A 17,521-nucleotide genomic window follows, 5' to 3' on the forward strand; every position below is an offset into this window, starting at 1 on the left:
TCATCTGTGGGGGGAGAATCTCCTTTTGCTGGCCCTCTGGAAATGAACCCTCGATTTCGGAAGGTTGATATTCATTGCACATTTTGTAAAGCTCTAATTTGTTATAGGGAGACCAGTGTTTCCCTAGTGAATAACAAAATAGATCAGCACATTTGTAGCTTTGAATGATTTTCCCATGGTTCCTTTCCTCTGTCCCTGCATGAACACAACGGTTCTTTTAAGAGCCAACCTTATCTTTCATCTTTTTTTTACATTTTTTTTAAAAAACTTTTTTTTTTTACCGTACGCGTACGGTAAGCGTACCTTTTTTTTTATTTTTTAAAAAAAACACTAAAAATCATTTTTCACATTACAAGGTCCTTGAAAGACTACAATTATTACTATTGACTTACCATACTCACTGAAAAAAATATTTATTCATTTGTTTTTTTAAAAAATAGTTTTTAAAATGGTTGTAGTTTACGAAAATTTTCTATATCGATCTGAAAAAAAAGAAAAAAGTATTAATATTTTTAAAACATTTTATAATACAGTACACATATTTACATTTTTTCCCAAAAAATATTTTTGCCTTATTTTTGCTGTTTTCAGAATATATTGCATTTCACTATAAATTGTGAAAGCAATTGCATTCATCATTTTACAGCGGGCAAAAAAAAATAACAATCTCAAAGATTGTATTAAAAAAGCCCAGAATCTCTTCTCACTTAAACTTATCATTACAGAAATGCATATTATTCTTAAAAAATGTCATCTAAAAACAATACTTTTTTCTTTAAAATACCGTCTGATATTTTTGTTTCAGAAGTACATTCACAATAATATATCTCAAATAACTCCAAAATACATCTGATTTTATTTCCTTTAGGCCAAATAGTATTTTTTATTCTTTCCCTGGAATAAATTTCCAAGGGAAAACCATTAAAATTCTAAAGTTTAATCTGTCCAGATCTCACCGATTCTCTGTAACATTTTGGTTCACGAAAATTTTTCGAATAATTTATTTAGTCCACAATAGAATTGCTTACTTTTCCACATGGCCAAATAGTAATTTTTGAAATTATTTTTGAAAAAATTTCCAGTGGCAGTCCAATAACATTCCAAAATTTAAAATGTGCAGAAGTTACCGATAATCTCTAAATTATTGGTTTTTCAAAATTGCATTAAAAATTTAAAAAGTCCACATTACAATTGGTTATCTTTCCTTTAGGCCAAATGATAATTTTAAAAATCTTTTTTCTACAAAATTGCAATGGTAATCCTGTAAAATGGTAAAATTATTTTGTCCAGATCTTGCCAAGTCTCTCTAAAATTTAGGTTTCAGGAAGATTAGATAGGAATTTGCTAAATCAAAAGGCAAACGTTGTTTGAAAATCAATTGGGAATCATTACACAGTGTCCATCCTTTTTCACATTTTAGATAAACTGTGTAATGTCCAGAAGTAACAGTAGGTCCATCATGGAAAATTATTGCAACAGTTACAAAAGTTTTTCCTGAAATTGATAATTGCTGTCCTGTAAACTTCTTTATTAAAGTATCCAATTTTGATCCATCAGCTCTACATCGTTGCATCATTAAAATTACATACTGTCCGTATTCCCTTAAAATTAATGTTGATAACATGTCAGAATTACACTCACCACATTTCATGCTATGATTAGCATCTTTAACTAAGTTTGCAAAAGTGACTGTTTTACTCTCTGGCAATGTCAAATAAATAAACCTTTCATTATCAACAATAGAACCACTTATATTATAACAATTATCACAACTATGTTCCCATTTATAAGAGAGACCAAAAAAAATGTCAATGGGAACTCCTTCTTCTTCCACTACCTGAAGAAAATACATCAAAAATTCGTGAGCATCTTGCTGTTCATTTTGAGAAAACTGTGTTCGTCCTGAACATACATCTAAAAGTTTTCTAATATCAGTAGCACTTTCTATTTGAGTTTTATCTTTACTCAGCTTTTGAAAAAGGAGACTGAGCTCTGAACAGAATCTTTTTCCCTGATTTATTATTATCTGCTCTTGCAAACTTTCCAGATAAAAAGCAACATTCAGCACTACATTTGCGTAGCAGTTGACACCAGAGCTATTTTCAAAATGACATCCTACAACCTGTTCTTCATTTTCCTTATTCTTTTTGCTTGCAATTACATCACTCCTCTTTTTTTTCCTCTTCTCTACATCTTCATTACAGATATTCTCATTTCTCCTTTTACGAGAAACTACACGTTTCTCCAACACAGGATACTGACCTAAATGAGGAGCATAGCTTCTTCTTAATCTATTATACTCCTTTACACAGTTTGTATCAGCACTAACTTTTGAGTCATCGAAGTCTATCATGAATAAACCTGATAATGTTTTGACTCGTGACAAAGCAACATATGCCATACCTTCTTTGAACACACTAGATCCAATGTTCACAAATGCACAATCTACAGTCAATCCTTGAGACTTGTGAATAGTTACAGCATATGCTAGAGAAAACGGAAACTGCTTCCTACGTACATATAAGTCTTTCACAAGCATGAAACGAACTGAACAACGACAAATGTCTTTAACTTCCTCTATCTGATCAAATTTTATTTTTAACCATTCAATTCCATCTTTTTTCTGATAATTAATAAAACCCACAACTCTTCCCATCGCTCCATTTACTAAGCCTTTTTCAACATCCAAATTTCTCCTTAAAAACACTCTACAGTTCATGCAAACATATAGATTTTTTTCTAATCCTGCTGTTTTGGAGATGTTCTTCTCTAGTGAGTCCAATTTATTTTTCAGTTTGCCTGTTACTGTGACAGTAATTCTTCCATCCTCAATTTTGTCCACTGCTTCCAATTTCATGATCTCTTCCTTTTCCAATTTCAAAAGCTCCTCATTGAATATTGAGCATTCACGTAGAGTTGGCATTAAGCAGATGACACTTTTGTTTTCTGCAATGTTCTTGTATATCTTCTCTGCAACTATTTCTTCCTTTGGAAATAAATTATGTAGCAGCCGAGTCTGTAATGCTTTTTTGCCAGCTTCTGTGAGTAGTCCAATCCTGATATCTTTCAGAATACTTCCATATTCTTCATCGTTTGCTTGCCTCATATTAGTTGTAAGTTCCTTGTACTCAAAGAAGGACCAAATATTTGTATTACCGATGCTTCCCAATGACTTCTTCGTGTCTTCATGTGTCACAGTATTAAACACTGGTTGTCCTTTAACCGGAGTAAGTTGCAAAAGATCCCCAAAAACGATGACGTGTTTTCCACCAAATAACACGTCATAGTCTGTCTTCAAAATTTGCTGCATTCTTAAATGCACAAAGGCAAGCATTAAGTTTGATACCATGCTCACCTCATCAATAATGAGAACTTGCATCTTCTTCAATACTCTTGAAACTTCCAAGCATGCTTCTCCAGTTAGCTTGTTGAATTGTATTTTGTTCTCATGCTCCACTGGTAACATTAGCAAACGATGTAAGGTGATTCCTTTTATGTTATATGCTGCTAACCCAGTTGGAGCAGTAACCACACAAGACAAAGTAGAATCTGTTTTTTGCTTTAGGTAGCTTCTGATGACTTTAATTAGGAAACTTTTTCCAGTGCCAGCTTGTCCGCTTACATACATCCTGATTGGATGAAATGATGTGCATGAGCACTCTTTTTTTTCATGTAGAAATCCGTGTTCAATTTTGTTTTTGATCTCTTCATAAATTTGTTGCTGCTCTTGATTCAGTTGTCTTTCCAAATTTTCTAAGTCTATAAATTCTTCTTGAGCTTGATTCATAGCCGTTTCCACTTCATTCATGGCTATTGATGCTTCATTTTCAACGATTGGTTGTCCTAGGGGATCTTGACTGTATGTTCCTGAACTTTGGCTGTCCTGAGAACTGTCTCTAGCAATTTCTGCTGCAATTGTAGTTTCCTGTTCAATTTCTTCATTTAACATTTGCAGATAAGTTGAGAATGTACTGCATTGTATGCTGTCTTTGCAAGCATTAAAAGAATCTTCATAGCTCTGGAATTCTCCCAGTAGTTCATCCTCTGAACGCCATGGTTTAAACAACTGTAAAAGAGCCAAGTAGTAAAATTCTTTCTTGTCGGTAGTGTCGCAACTCAGCTTCCGGTGATTTATCAAACTTCCTTTGGTTTGCTTCACCAAACATCCTTCTTCACCAACGACTTTATATTTTCCATTATTGATGTCTTCTGCAGCTTTCCGTGAATAAATGTAGTTCTGCAGCACTTCATAGAGACACATGTTCTCCAGATGATGACTTCTCTTGGGATAATATGTGTCCAACATGTTTGTTTTCAATATATCTGTACTTTCAGGTTCGAACTGTGCCAAATATTCAATTTCTCCAACAGATTTCAGTACCCGATTTCTCATTGCTGCAAGGCCTAAACTTGCCCAAATTATTCTTCTTGACTTCGAGTAGAGACTTGCAGAAGATAATCTATCTGAACATTCGTAGGATCCAATTTCTCGATGCGATAACATCTTCAAACTGAAACTGTACAGCTTCTTACTGACAGTCTTCTCGTGAGAAATCTCTTCCCACATTTCCTTCAATTCTGTTTTTTCTGATTTCGTAATGTAAGACGTTACATATCGAGCAACAGCAATGGAATTGTCAGCAACATACTGTATATCCATGTTAGCGTTCCACATGGATAAAATGACTGGGTTGTAGTCATTTATATTTTTTGATTCTTCTTTTCTTTTAAGGTTGTAGGTATTCTTAGGTGATTTTCTTGTGATAGTATGTCTCACAGCTGACATAAAACTGTTGACTCTTCCATTTGTAAGAACAGGTCTAGGAAATCCAAATCGACATTTAGTGTAGTATTTTTCTTTGCTCTTGTATTTCCGTCGACAGTATTTTCCACACCGATGACTTTGGAAACGTAGAACTTGCTCCTTTAACTTGTACTCTTCTGTGCTTTTAGGTATAGCACATGTTGCATATTCTTCAATGTAAGATAACACTGCTTCATCAGTATCTGTTCCAAACTTTGGGGCATCCTTGATCCACAGCAGCATATGAATATGAGGAGCACCTCTTGCCTGGTACTCTTTTCTCCAAAAGAAATCCACTACTTCTCCAAGGGGTGGATTTTTTTTATTGCAGATGAAGGACATCATAGCCTCAAATCTATGATTGAAATATCTGCAAACATTAACCGGATCCAATGAGCACAGTTCTCCTGCTGTCTTGTATTCGATGTTTTCAATGTTTGAATTGGCCTCTCGTAGAAAATCCAGTAAATCATCCCAAGCGTACTCGGCGCAGCTTAGGGTAAGGAACCATGTTGGTGTTCCTAAATTGCGTAACATGCATTTTAGTTCACCATGGCGTCGGTACCAATATTCATTTGTCCCACGCTGACAAGCCATCAGATTGATCAGTTGTGTTTCCAAATGATCATCTCGGTGCTGCACTTTCTCCATAAAATCCTTAGCAGACACATTTTGTAAATGTACTCCACTTTTTAAAATGTGATTTACTGCATAAGACAGTGCAGACAAGTCGCTTTCAAATAAAAGATGGAACAAATAAGGGATACTTTGTCGAAATCTGGGATCTTCAGCATATAGTCTTGTAGTCCGATACTCAGAAGCTGGAATCTGTTCCGGACGTTCATCGTATCGTCCTCCTTTTCCTTTAGGAAACAGCTGGGGAAAACATCGAGCTTCCAAGCTCTCCTCCCATACACTCACGGGATTTCCTTTTGCTTTCTTCATCTGAAAGAGATCAATATTGTCTCCCATAACTTCTTTCGAATGGAGAGGATGTATGCTAAAATGTTCATAAATTTCTTCTTCCTTTGACTTGTCCACTTTTTCAATTTGTCCACTTGGTGTTTCTGTATCTCCTTGTAAATCTTCTTCTTCTTCTTCTTCTACTATATAAATTGATTCATACCATTTGTTATTTTTTTTCAAATACAAATTTGCTCTTTGTACTTTCCGCACATCTACCAGCTCCTGCCAAATCTTCTTATTCTTTGTAGGTACACCATTAACCAGAATAATTAATGGTTCAGTTTCCAAAGTATCCGCATCAATAGTTTCCATATTTTTTTTCAAATCCAAGGGCAAATACACCACTCTACCTTTTAAACCTCTCACTAAATCTGAAGGAGGTAATTTACCAGTTTTGGGCTCCATACGTACTATGGTCTGGAACGGATGAACACATTGAATGAGTATAGACTCATATGTATTTAATTCAGAAAGTTCAGCAGGAATAGCATCCAATTCTAAATTATTATGTACAGCTCTGGTCGGCATTCTATTTTCCTCTAACTTGTTGTAGCAGTATTTACAAATACGCTGATCTTCACCCAATTCAAAACAATTTTCAAGAAATATATATGTTGCAAAATCCATCCACTTATAATTATCTTCATTTTCACTCTTTCTGTAGAGATCAACATTCCTAGTTTGTTTTCTATAATGAGTTCTGCGGCAACAAATACAAGTAACATTTGGTCTTTCATTAGAGACTATTGCAAATTTTGTTATGTGATCATTAAATGTCTTACTTACACAAGGTTCTACATTCTCTTCCACTTCTGCCTCATTTACTGTGTCCTTCTCTGCACTGTTTTGTTCAGGACCAAAGTAACAAAACTGAATTTCATCAACAACCTTCTCTACATCTGATACCGTTCCTCGGAACAGAGCCCTATTCAATTCATTTAACTTTATTGCTGGACTTTTGGCAAAATACAACCGTCTCACAAACTTTCTCATTTCAGTATGATGAACAGCCAGCATCCTAAAATGATGGAAAACACTATTGCACACTTTTCTAGATAGACAAGCAAGAGAATGACCCTGCAAACCAGTATTCTCTCTCACTCTGCATGGATCCAGACTTTGAAGCACCTTAATCTTTTGTTTTACACTTTTTTTACTATATTCTCTTAGAAACTCTCGAAATCTGTCAATAGATTCCTGACGCACAGTGCAAATACTACTACAATTCCAAGTGTACACTGGGGCTTTAGGACGTCTCCCCATTGCCTCATCTGCCATCACTTGTACCTCATCTCTTGGAACCATTATCTCCTTCTCCATTATGCAACCATTTTTTACTTCGTATGAACGACCTCTGGTGTCAACTGCATGCAGCAAACTATTACTTTGAAAATAGCTCTCTTCATTAAAAAAAGGTTCACTACTTGAGCTATGCATCCACTTTCCTAAAAACACTTTACAAAAATTTGTTCTGTTCACTACTCTTTTGCTTTTGCTTTGTGATTTCAGTACATTAACCATTTTATCTAATGTACGCATCCTATTCAAAATTAATATGAATAGTTTCCTTTTTAATTCTAATGCCTTTGCTGCAATGGCTTCAATTTCTTTTTTTCTCTTATAATATTTAGCCTTTTGCTTATATTTCTTTATATCCTTTATCAAATTGGACATAACTCTTCTCTGAAACATTTTTCTACGTATCTCTTTAAATGCTGTTTTTCTGTTTATGTTAAACTTTTCAATTGCAGAAGGTATATTTGCATTAACTAAATCCTCAATTTTTTGCTGTTCTGTAGGTTTTGTTACATTTTTCCGAGAACAGACATTTTGTACATTTTTGTTTGTTTTCAATATTTTGTTTAGGAATTGTCTTTTTTGCTTACCAGAAGATTTTTTCTTTTTCCCAACATCAGCATCTTCTACTAACTTTGGTCCTCCAGTTGTCCTCAAATATAGTTTTTTTTTTAGCGTTTTTTGAACTCGAGATTTTGTAGGCATCTTAAATTTTGTTCACTGTTCTTCAGCAATACCTGCAAAAAAACTAAAAAAAAAATTCTTTATTGAATTTAAATATATTACTACATTTCTTTTCACAATAGTCACAAAACGAAATTTCTTTGCCAATTTGAATGCACACAAACTCCTCTTTTTTTTTGGGCAAGTGAAAATCTGTATAACAAACTGTCACATTATGAAACCAAGCTGTTTTTTTTTCAGACCACCACCGTGTGTATTCTCTGTGACTGCCTACACTCCAGCAGGGGCAACCAGCCTTAGTGATGCTGAATGTATTTGCATTACAGACTTAAACCTGAAAACCCCACTCGCTTCTAATTACTGTGCATGACTATACATGGCAAGCACATGGGCGTGTGCTAAACCTCTGCTTCTTCCCCCAAAAATTCGCTCCTCTTTTCCATCTACTGCAACTGTGAAATCACCAGAGCAAGACGCAATACATTTCTGCCTATAATTCTTCTATGCACACAGAGTCATGTTTTCACATTAGTGCCAAAACGAAATTTCTTTGCCAATTTGAAAGCACACTTACTGCTCTTTTTTTTTCGGGCCAAGTGAAAATCTCTTTTTACACTTTGAAATCACTTTTACAGACTGACACATTCTGAAACCTTTTTTTTTAAATTTATTTAAATGCACATGTCCAAGCTGTTTTTTTTTCAGACCACCACCGTGTGTATTCTCTGTGACTGCCTACACTCCAGCAGGGGCAACCAGCCTTAGTGATGCTGAATGTATTTGCATTACAGACTTAAACCTGAAAACCCCACTCGCTTCTAATTACTGTGCATGACTATACATGGCAAGCACATGGGTGTGTGCTAAACCTCTGCTTCTTCCCCCAAAAATTCGCTCCTCTTTTCCATCTACTGCAACTGTGAAATCACCAGAGCAAGACGCAATACATTTCTGCCTATAATTCTTCTATGCACACAGAGTCATGTTTTCACATTAGTGCCAAAACGAAATTTCTTTGCCAATTTGAAAGCACACTTACTGCTCTTTTTTTTTCGGGGGCAAGTGTATATCTCTTTTTTCAATTTGAAATCACTTTTACAGACTGACACATTCTGAAACCTTTTTTTTTAATTTATTTAAATGCACATGTCCAAGCAGTTTTTTTTTCAGACCACCACCGTGTGCATTCTCTGTGACTGCCTACACTCCAGCAGGGGCAACCAGCCTTAGTGATGCTGAATGTATTTGCATTACAGACTTAAACCTGAAAACCCCACTCGCTTCTAATTACTGTGCATGACTATACATGGCAAGCACATGGGTGTGTGCTAAACCTCTGCTTCTTCCCCCAAAAATTCGCTCCTCTTTTCCATCTACTGCAACTGTGAAATCACCAGAGCAAGACGCAATACATTTCTGCCTATAATTCTTCTATGCACACAGAGTCATGTTTTCACATTAGTGCCAAAACGAAATTTCTTTGCCAATTTGAAAGCACACTTACTGCTCTTTTTTTTTCGGGGCCAAGTGAAAATCTCTTTTTACACTTTGAAATCACTTTTACAGACTGACACATTCTGAAACCTTTTTTTTTAATTTATTTAAATGCACATGTCCAAGCAGTTTTTTTTTCAGACCACCACCGTGTGCATTCTCTGTGACTGCCTACACTCCAGCAGGGGCAAACAGCCTTAGTGATGCTGAATGTATTTGCATTACAGACTTAAACCTGAAAACCCCACTCGCTTCTAATTACTGTGCATGACTATACATGGCAAGCACATGGGTGTGTGCTAAACCTCTGCTTCTTCCCCCAAAAATTCGCTCCTCTTTTCCATCTACTGCAACTGTGAAATCACCAGAGCAAGACGCAATACATTTCTGCCTATAATTCTTCTATGCACACAGAGTCATGTTTTCACATTAGTCCCAAAACGAAATTTCTTTGCCAATTTGAAAGCACACTTACTGCTCTTTTTTTTTCGGGGGCAAGTGTATATCTCTTTTTTCAATTTGAAATCACTTTTACAGACTGACACATTCTGAAACCTTTTTTTTTAAATTTATTTAAATGCACATGTCCAAGCTGTTTTTTTTTCAGACCACCACCGTGTGTATTCTCTGTGACTGCCCACACTCCAGCAGGGGCAACCAGCCTTAGTGATGCTGAATGTATTTGCATTACAGACTTAAACCTGAAAACCCCACTCGCTTCTAATTACTGTGCATGACTATACATGGCAAGCACATGGGTGTGTGCTAAACCTCTGCTTCTTCCCCCAAAAATTCGCTCCTCTTTTCCATCTACTGCAACTGTGAAATCACCAGAGCAAGACGCAATACATTTCTGCCTATAATTCTTCTATGCACACAGAGTCATGTTTTCACATTAGTGCCAAAACGAAATTTCTTTGCCAATTTGAAAGCACACTTACTGCTCTTTTTTTTTCGGGCCAAGTGAAAATCTCTTTTTACACTTTGAAATCACTTTTACAGACTGACACATTCTGAAACCTTTTTTTTAAATTTATTTAAATGCACATGTCCAAGCTGTTTTTTTTTCAGACCACCACCGTGTGTATTCTCTGTGACTGCCTACACTCCAGCAGGGGCAACCAGCCTTAGTGATGCTGAATGTATTTGCATTACAGACTTAAACCTGAAAACCCCACTCGCTTCTAATTACTGTGCATGACTATACATGGCAAGCACATGGGTGTGTGCTAAACCTCTGCTTCTTCCCCCAAAAATTCGCTCCTCTTTTCCATCTACTGCAACTGTGAAATCACCAGAGCAAGACGCAATACATTTCTGCCTATAATTCTTCTATGCACACAGAGTCATGTTTTCACATTAGTGCCAAAACGAAATTTCTTTGCCAATTTGAAAGCACACTTACTGCTCTTTTTTTTTCGGGCCAAGTGAAAATCTCTTTTTACACTTTGAAATCACTTTTACAGACTGACACATTCTGAAACCTTTTTTTTAAATTTATTTAAATGCACATGTCCAAGCTGTTTTTTTTTCAGACCACCACCGTGTGTATTCTCTGTGACTGCCTACACTCCAGCAGGGGCAACCAGCCTTAGTGATGCTGAATGTATTTGCATTACAGACTTAAACCTGAAAACCCCACTCGCTTCTAATTACTGTGCATGACTATACATGGCAAGCACATGGGTGTGTGCTAAACCTCTGCTTCTTCCCCCAAAAATTCGCTCCACTTTTCCATCTACTGCAACTGTGAAATCACCAGAGCAAGACGCAATACATTTCTGCCTATAATTCTTCTATGCACACAGAGTCATGTTTTCACATTAGTGCCAAAACGAAATTTCTTTGCCAATTTGAAAGCACACTTACTGCTCTTTTTTTTTCGGGCCAAGTGAAAATCTCTTTTTACACTTTGAAATCACTTTTACAGACTGACACATTCTGAAACCTTTTTTTTTAAATTTATTTAAATGCACATGTCCAAGCTGTTTTTTTTTCAGACCACCACCGTGTGTATTCTCTGTGACTGCCTACACTCCAGCAGGGGCAACCAGCCTTAGTGATGCTGAATGTATTTGCATTACAGACTTAAACCTGAAAACCCCACTCGCTTCTAATTACTGTGCATGACTATACATGGCAAGCACATGGGTGTGTGCTAAACCTCTGCTTCTTCCCCCAAAAATTCGCTCCTCTTTTCCATCTACTGCAACTGTGAAATCACCAGAGCAAGACGCAATACATTTCTGCCTATAATTCTTCTATGCACACAGAGTCATGTTTTCACATTAGTGCCAAAACGAAATTTCTTTGCCAATTTGAAAGCACACTTACTGCTCTTTTTTTTTCGGGCCAAGTGAAAATCTCTTTTTACACTTTGAAATCACTTTTACAGACTGACACATTCTGAAACCTTTTTTTTTAAATTTATTTAAATGCACATGTCCAAGCTGTTTTTTTTTCAGACCACCACCGTGTGTATTCTCTGTGACTGCCTACACTCCAGCAGGGGCAACCAGCCTTAGTGATGCTGAATGTATTTGCATTACAGACTTAAACCTGAAAACCCCACTCGCTTCTAATTACTGTGCATGACTATACATGGCAAGCACATGGGTGTGTGCTAAACCTCTGCTTCTTCCCCCAAAAATTCGCTCCTCTTTTCCATCTACTGCAACTGTGAAATCACCAGAGCAAGACGCAATACATTTCTGCCTATAATTCTTCTATGCACACACAGTCATGTTTTCACATTAGTGCCAAAACGAAATTTCTTTGCCAATTTGAAAGCACACTTACTGCTCTTTTTTTTTCGGGCCAAGTGAAAATCTCTTTTACAGACTGACACATTATGAATCCACCATGTGTAACTACAACAAAAACAATTCCCATTTCTATTATTCATTTCTTAAGTTACCACATACATCCCCTCTCAAACTGTAAACTCACCTTTAAAATTAGTTAGTTGTGAAAGAAATGTGTCACTCAAACAGCAGATTATCAGAGCCAGGATCTCTGTTCTGTACACCTCTCTCCTCTCAGCAGAACCAGATAATGGCAAACTTTCCCTCTATTTTTCCACACATATACATGTAAGTTTCAAATCTCAGTGCTTCCCCCTTTTTTTCAAATGTAATGACACATTTCTATTGGTTGAAAACCAACCCTTTTCCAAAAGTACCCTGCCCCCAACTTGACTTCTGCCTAGTACCCTTCCCCCAACTTGACTTCTGCCTGCTACCATAGCAACAGCTCATGGAACACTGCTGTGTGCAGTTAGGTCAGAAGTTCGACACACAATGTTTCAATTCCACAGAGCAAGAGTGCTTGACTTTTCAAACCTAACTGCAAATCCATAGTACTGTTCTTTGGTTACACATTTTTTTGTACCAATACAAAACATGCTTCTATTAATTTTCACATACAGCCTAGTTTTTTTTCTAGAATGGTATGAAACAGCCAATCAGTTCTTTTTGTTTTGTAAAAAATATGTATGCCTCCATTTCCAAACTGTCTTTCTTTTCATATTGCCATTCTACTGAAAGACACCTCCTGAGTGCATCCAGTTCTCCTTTGAAGATGTTCACAGTGTGGATTGTAGGGCACAGCTATGTCTTCTGGAGTGAAAAGTTTGCAGAGAAAACAGATATGGTGAGAGACCTTGCTTTGCCAAATGTAGACATTAAATGGATTGGTCAGAGAGGGTTAAAGTGGCACCAATTGATGCCATTGGTGAAATCCTTCATGCAAATCCAACACCCTGACCTCATAATAGTGCACTGTGGTGGCAATGACCTAGGCACTTTGACTGGGGTAGGTCTGGAAATGCTTATGAAGGACACCTTTGCACAACTGTTTACACTTTTCCCTAAAACTGCCTTTGTGTTTTCCAACATATGCCAAAGGCAAAAATGGAACTGGTCCAATCATTTCTGTCCACAGATTGACAAAGCAAGAAAGCACGTCAACAAATCTGTTTCTGCTTTCCTCCGTGACTATGGTATGGGTGCCATTTACCACAACAACTTGCGTTACGACATGCAAGACATTTATAGAGGAGATGGTGTGCACTTCAATGATGAAGGGAACAGAGTCTTCCTCTTGAACCTTAGACTCTGCATCGGTACTTACTTGTAGGTACCACTAAAAAAATGACTCCATAAACACAACAGCTCTTTTTAGAGCTCCCTAATTTCTAAACTCTTAAATCTGATTTTCATTTATTTATTTTTATTTTTTTTACCGTACGCTTACCGTGAGCTTACCGTACGCGTACCCCGTGATTTTTTTTAAAATCAATAAATGTTTTTTTTGTACTTTTCTGTCCTTCTTTGACCCCCTTACAATTGTTAGGGGGTCTGTAACTCTCCTCATTGCCCCCTTTCCTTGTTTTCACTCTTTTTTTTCAGAGTGAAATACACAAAATGGCGGCCGCCGCTTCCTGGTTTCGGCCGATTCGAATGTTTACTAAGATCTAAGAGCCAATCAGAATCGCGCTCGCGCACGCCACCGTACGCTTACCGTAAGCGTACGGTAAGCGTACCGTAAGCTGGCTCAGATATATATATTGATTTAAAGGCTATTTTCTCAAAATCAACTGAACTGATTTACACCAAACCTACAAAAGGCACTTCCTTGACCTACGGACTACCTCTCTGCCAAATTTCTAGTAATTCTGTTCAGCCGTTCGGGCTGTAGCCCTGTCTAAAGGTCCTATGGAAAAATGCATGGGAAAAACGCGTTTTGGGACCCCCCTTTTATCTCAGCCCCCGCTTGACGGATCCCCCCGAGACTTTCAGGGTAGGAGCGGAGCGTAGCGCCCCACCTATTTTGAGAAATTCGCGAGGATTCGTTGACCGGCGCCAAAGTTATTCAAAATAGAATGTTGAGGTTTTCCTATGGAAACGTGGTCCTAACTATAACTACCTACTGGCGACCGCCAGTAGGTAATATACACACACATATATATATATATATATTCACTGAAAAAACCATGGGTTTCACACACGTTATAGTTAGGAATTAGCATTTAAAAAACCTTAGAAATTCAATGAAAAAACCAAAGGTTTCACACATGTTATAGTTAGCTGGACATTTCACTCGTAAAAAACCATTGAAATTCCCCCGTTATAGTTAGTTCAGCTAACTATAACTCGCGCGCCCGCAATGCACTACTGATGACGTCACATATTACATCACTCATGACATGGTCACTGACATCACTCATGACATCACTGATGACATCTCAAATGACATCACTGATGACATCACTGATGACATCATCCTTGTGATAGAGTGGCAGACCTCCTCTCCCCCTAATATAACCATTGAAACACACATTCAAAAATAGAAACTAAAATGTTCAAAATAATGAACATATCAATATCAGTTACAACAACCTATTCAGTAATTCTAAGAACCACATACACATACAGTAATTCACCAACAGTCCTCTACAGTCACTCATACATGTACTCACTCATCATATGTACTCATACACCTGTACATCCCGTTACACAATGCCACTCATCCATAGAGTAACTCACACACATAGTCACTCATGCTAATAAAGAATCAATCATCCATTTACTTGCATATACAGTTATACACACACCACCACACTTACTTCTACAGAAACTTACATATACTTACTCTTTTAAACAATCACTTATAGAAACACATACTTATTCATACAGGAACTCTTCCAATCTCTCACTCTCACATATACTCACTTATATACACCAATAGTCACATATACTAGTTTAAAACATATGTAGTTACTCATAAAGACACTATTGAGACAGTCATTCACTCACTAACACACCCATGCACACACTCATCCACCCATACAGTCCTGCACACATGCTGTATTCAACACATACAAACAGTGAGTCACTCATTCATGCACCTATGCACTAAGTAATACCCCCCACCGAACAATACAGAAACTCAGACACTCATAGTGATAAAAAACCAACTAATAACCTATATAGACACTCATGTAGCTACTCACCAACCCATGCAGCCACTTATACACAAAGTAAGAAACTGATACAGATATTTAAATATTTAAAGATTACTCAGTAAGCCATGTATTCACTATGATACACTTAAACAGTCAGTTACACAAAAAAAATTCCAAAAAAAAGTATCCATTTAGACACTTATATACCCATTTATTCTTCCTTTGACCTTGAGATATACATAAATATAAAAAATATATAATTTTCATAAAAACACACAATCACTGGATGATGTCATCAGTGATGTCATCAGTGATGTCATTTGAGATGTCATCAGTGATGTCATGAGTGATGTCAGTGACCATGTCATGAGTGATGTAATATGTGACGTCATCAGTAGTGCATTGCGGGCGCGCGAGTTATAGTTAGCTGAACTAACTATAACGGGGGAATTTCAATGGTTTTTTACGAGTGAAATGTCCAGCTAACTATAACATGTGTGAAACCTTTGGTTTTTTCATTGAATTTCTAAGGTTTTTTAAATGCTAATTCCTAACTATAACGTGTGTGAAACCCATGGTTTTTTCAGTGAATTTCAAAGGTTTTTTAAATGCTAATTTCTAACTATGCCTACAGAGATAGGGCATGTGAAGAAAGAAGAAAAAATGCACAGAAAGAAACAAAAGAAGTGCAGAAAGAAGCAACAGAAGTCCTCAAATACGAAGATAAGTGCAGGAAGAAGGATAACGTGCAGAAAGAACAAAAAGAAGAGCAGAAAGAAGCCTTGTTGCAAAATCATCCTGTACCCTCAACTTTTTCAGACGGATACTGGTGGTAACTGAGTCTGACTAACCAGTCCTAGAGCCAGTGCTATGTTAAAAGACACTTAGAATACAGTGAAAACACCTACATACACTAGGGAACATTATGCGTTGGGGTCCCCCTGTGATTAGCATGACCTCCTCTGTAAGCCCCTAGTGTATAATAGGGCATGGGGATTAAAACTACCTCTTAAAACAGGCCACAGGGCGTTTTTGCACACATTAACTCAGGCCCCGTCCCCTCCCTTCACCACTGTGTAAACACGCCCTGTGTCCATTTTTAGTTGGGAGATTAAGTTCATTTGAATCCTGAGGGTCCCTAGGGTCCAACTAGCCCACTAGGTACCTCCAGTAAGTCCCACAGAGCTGCGTTGCAGAGAGGTGTAAAAAGTGGCACGGCCTGGACCACCTCTCTGCAATGCAGCTCAGTGGCGCTTACTGGAAGCACTTGGTGGGCTAGTTAGCCCCCAGGGGCCCTCAGTATTGAAGGGAAATTATATCCCCAATTTAAAACATGCCATAGTGCGTGTTTGCACACGTCACCTCAGGCCCCGTCCCCTCCCTTCACCACTGTGTAAACGCGCCCTGTGGCTGTTCTAAGTTGAGAGTCCCCCTGAATCCTAAGGGTCCCTAGGGTCAAACTAGACCACTAGGTACCTCCAGTAAGCGCCACAGAGCTGCGTTGCAGAGAGGTGTAAAAAGGGGCTTGGCCTCAGAACACCTGGCTGCAGCGCAGCTCCCTGGCGCATACTGGAGATGCCTGTTGGGGGCGCGTTTGCAGAGTGCTGCACGGAGGGGGCATGGCCTCCGGCACGATGCCAGTCTTTTATTTATTTTAGTTTTTTAAGAAGGGGGGCTGTTTGGTTCCCCTTCTTATTCTAATTTATTGGCCCTGATGACCCCATCCCCCAGGGCCAGTCTCCTAATTATATTTTTTTGACCCCAATCCCCAGGGCCGGCCACTGTTTTTTATTATTTTTAAAAAATATATATTTATAGACACACCTAGGACATGCTGGACAAACCGTACGTACCTATCACCATGATGATTTGCGTGATATTCATTAAAAGGCGACTATGCATGCAATGAATCCACGTGGAATGTATTTACACCACTAGTGAAGCTCTGACATGTCTGATGCCCTACCGTGCCTAATCCTGGTAGACACCCTTGTCGTTTATTTATACAAACATGGGTAGCTATTGACGGGCACATTTAATACACATGCACACCAAGCCATTCAAAGGGGATTCGACAAAAATTCGACCAAAACTATGCAAGAAACCCCCCTCACGGTTAATAAAACACACATCCACTGCCGGATGTGTAATACTTTTTATTTTACTCTCTGGAAAGGGGACGAACATCACTTGAGAGTCACAGCGTGCTCCTGACAGAGCCCAATGCTGTGTTACACCCACCATTGCCTGCCGAGTGCCACACACCTCTGTGTTGTATTCCACTAGCTAGTGCATATGCTATGACACTCTCT

The 17,521-nt window shown here is 37.8% G+C and overlaps 1 protein-coding gene across 1 annotated transcript; it reads right to left on the minus strand.

Annotated features, from left to right (window-relative positions):
• Nucleotides 1-420: 420 nt before the first annotated feature.
• On the minus strand, nt 421-12,303 carry LOC146784456 (uncharacterized). The gene is made up of 2 exons (XM_085635135.1): nt 12,194-12,303; nt 421-7,814 (listed from the first exon to the last, which is right to left on the minus strand). The coding sequence occupies exon 2, from the start codon at nt 7,769-7,771 to the stop codon at nt 1,307-1,309; it is 6,465 nt and encodes a 2,154-aa protein (XP_085491261.1). The 5' UTR covers nt 7,772-7,814; nt 12,194-12,303; the 3' UTR covers nt 421-1,306.
• Nucleotides 12,304-17,521: the final 5,218 nt, after the last annotated feature.

The sequence above is a fragment of the Triturus cristatus genome, chromosome 11 (assembly GCF_964204655.1).
Source record: "Triturus cristatus chromosome 11, aTriCri1.1, whole genome shotgun sequence".
Taxonomy (NCBI): Eukaryota; Metazoa; Chordata; class Amphibia; order Caudata; family Salamandridae; genus Triturus; species Triturus cristatus.

What these genes read in the sequence shown, in the direction of transcription:
- LOC146784456 (XM_085635135.1), bottom strand. Translation starts at nt 7,771, where the DNA reads ATGCCTACAAAATCTCGAGTTCAAAAAACGCTAAAAAAAAAACTATAT.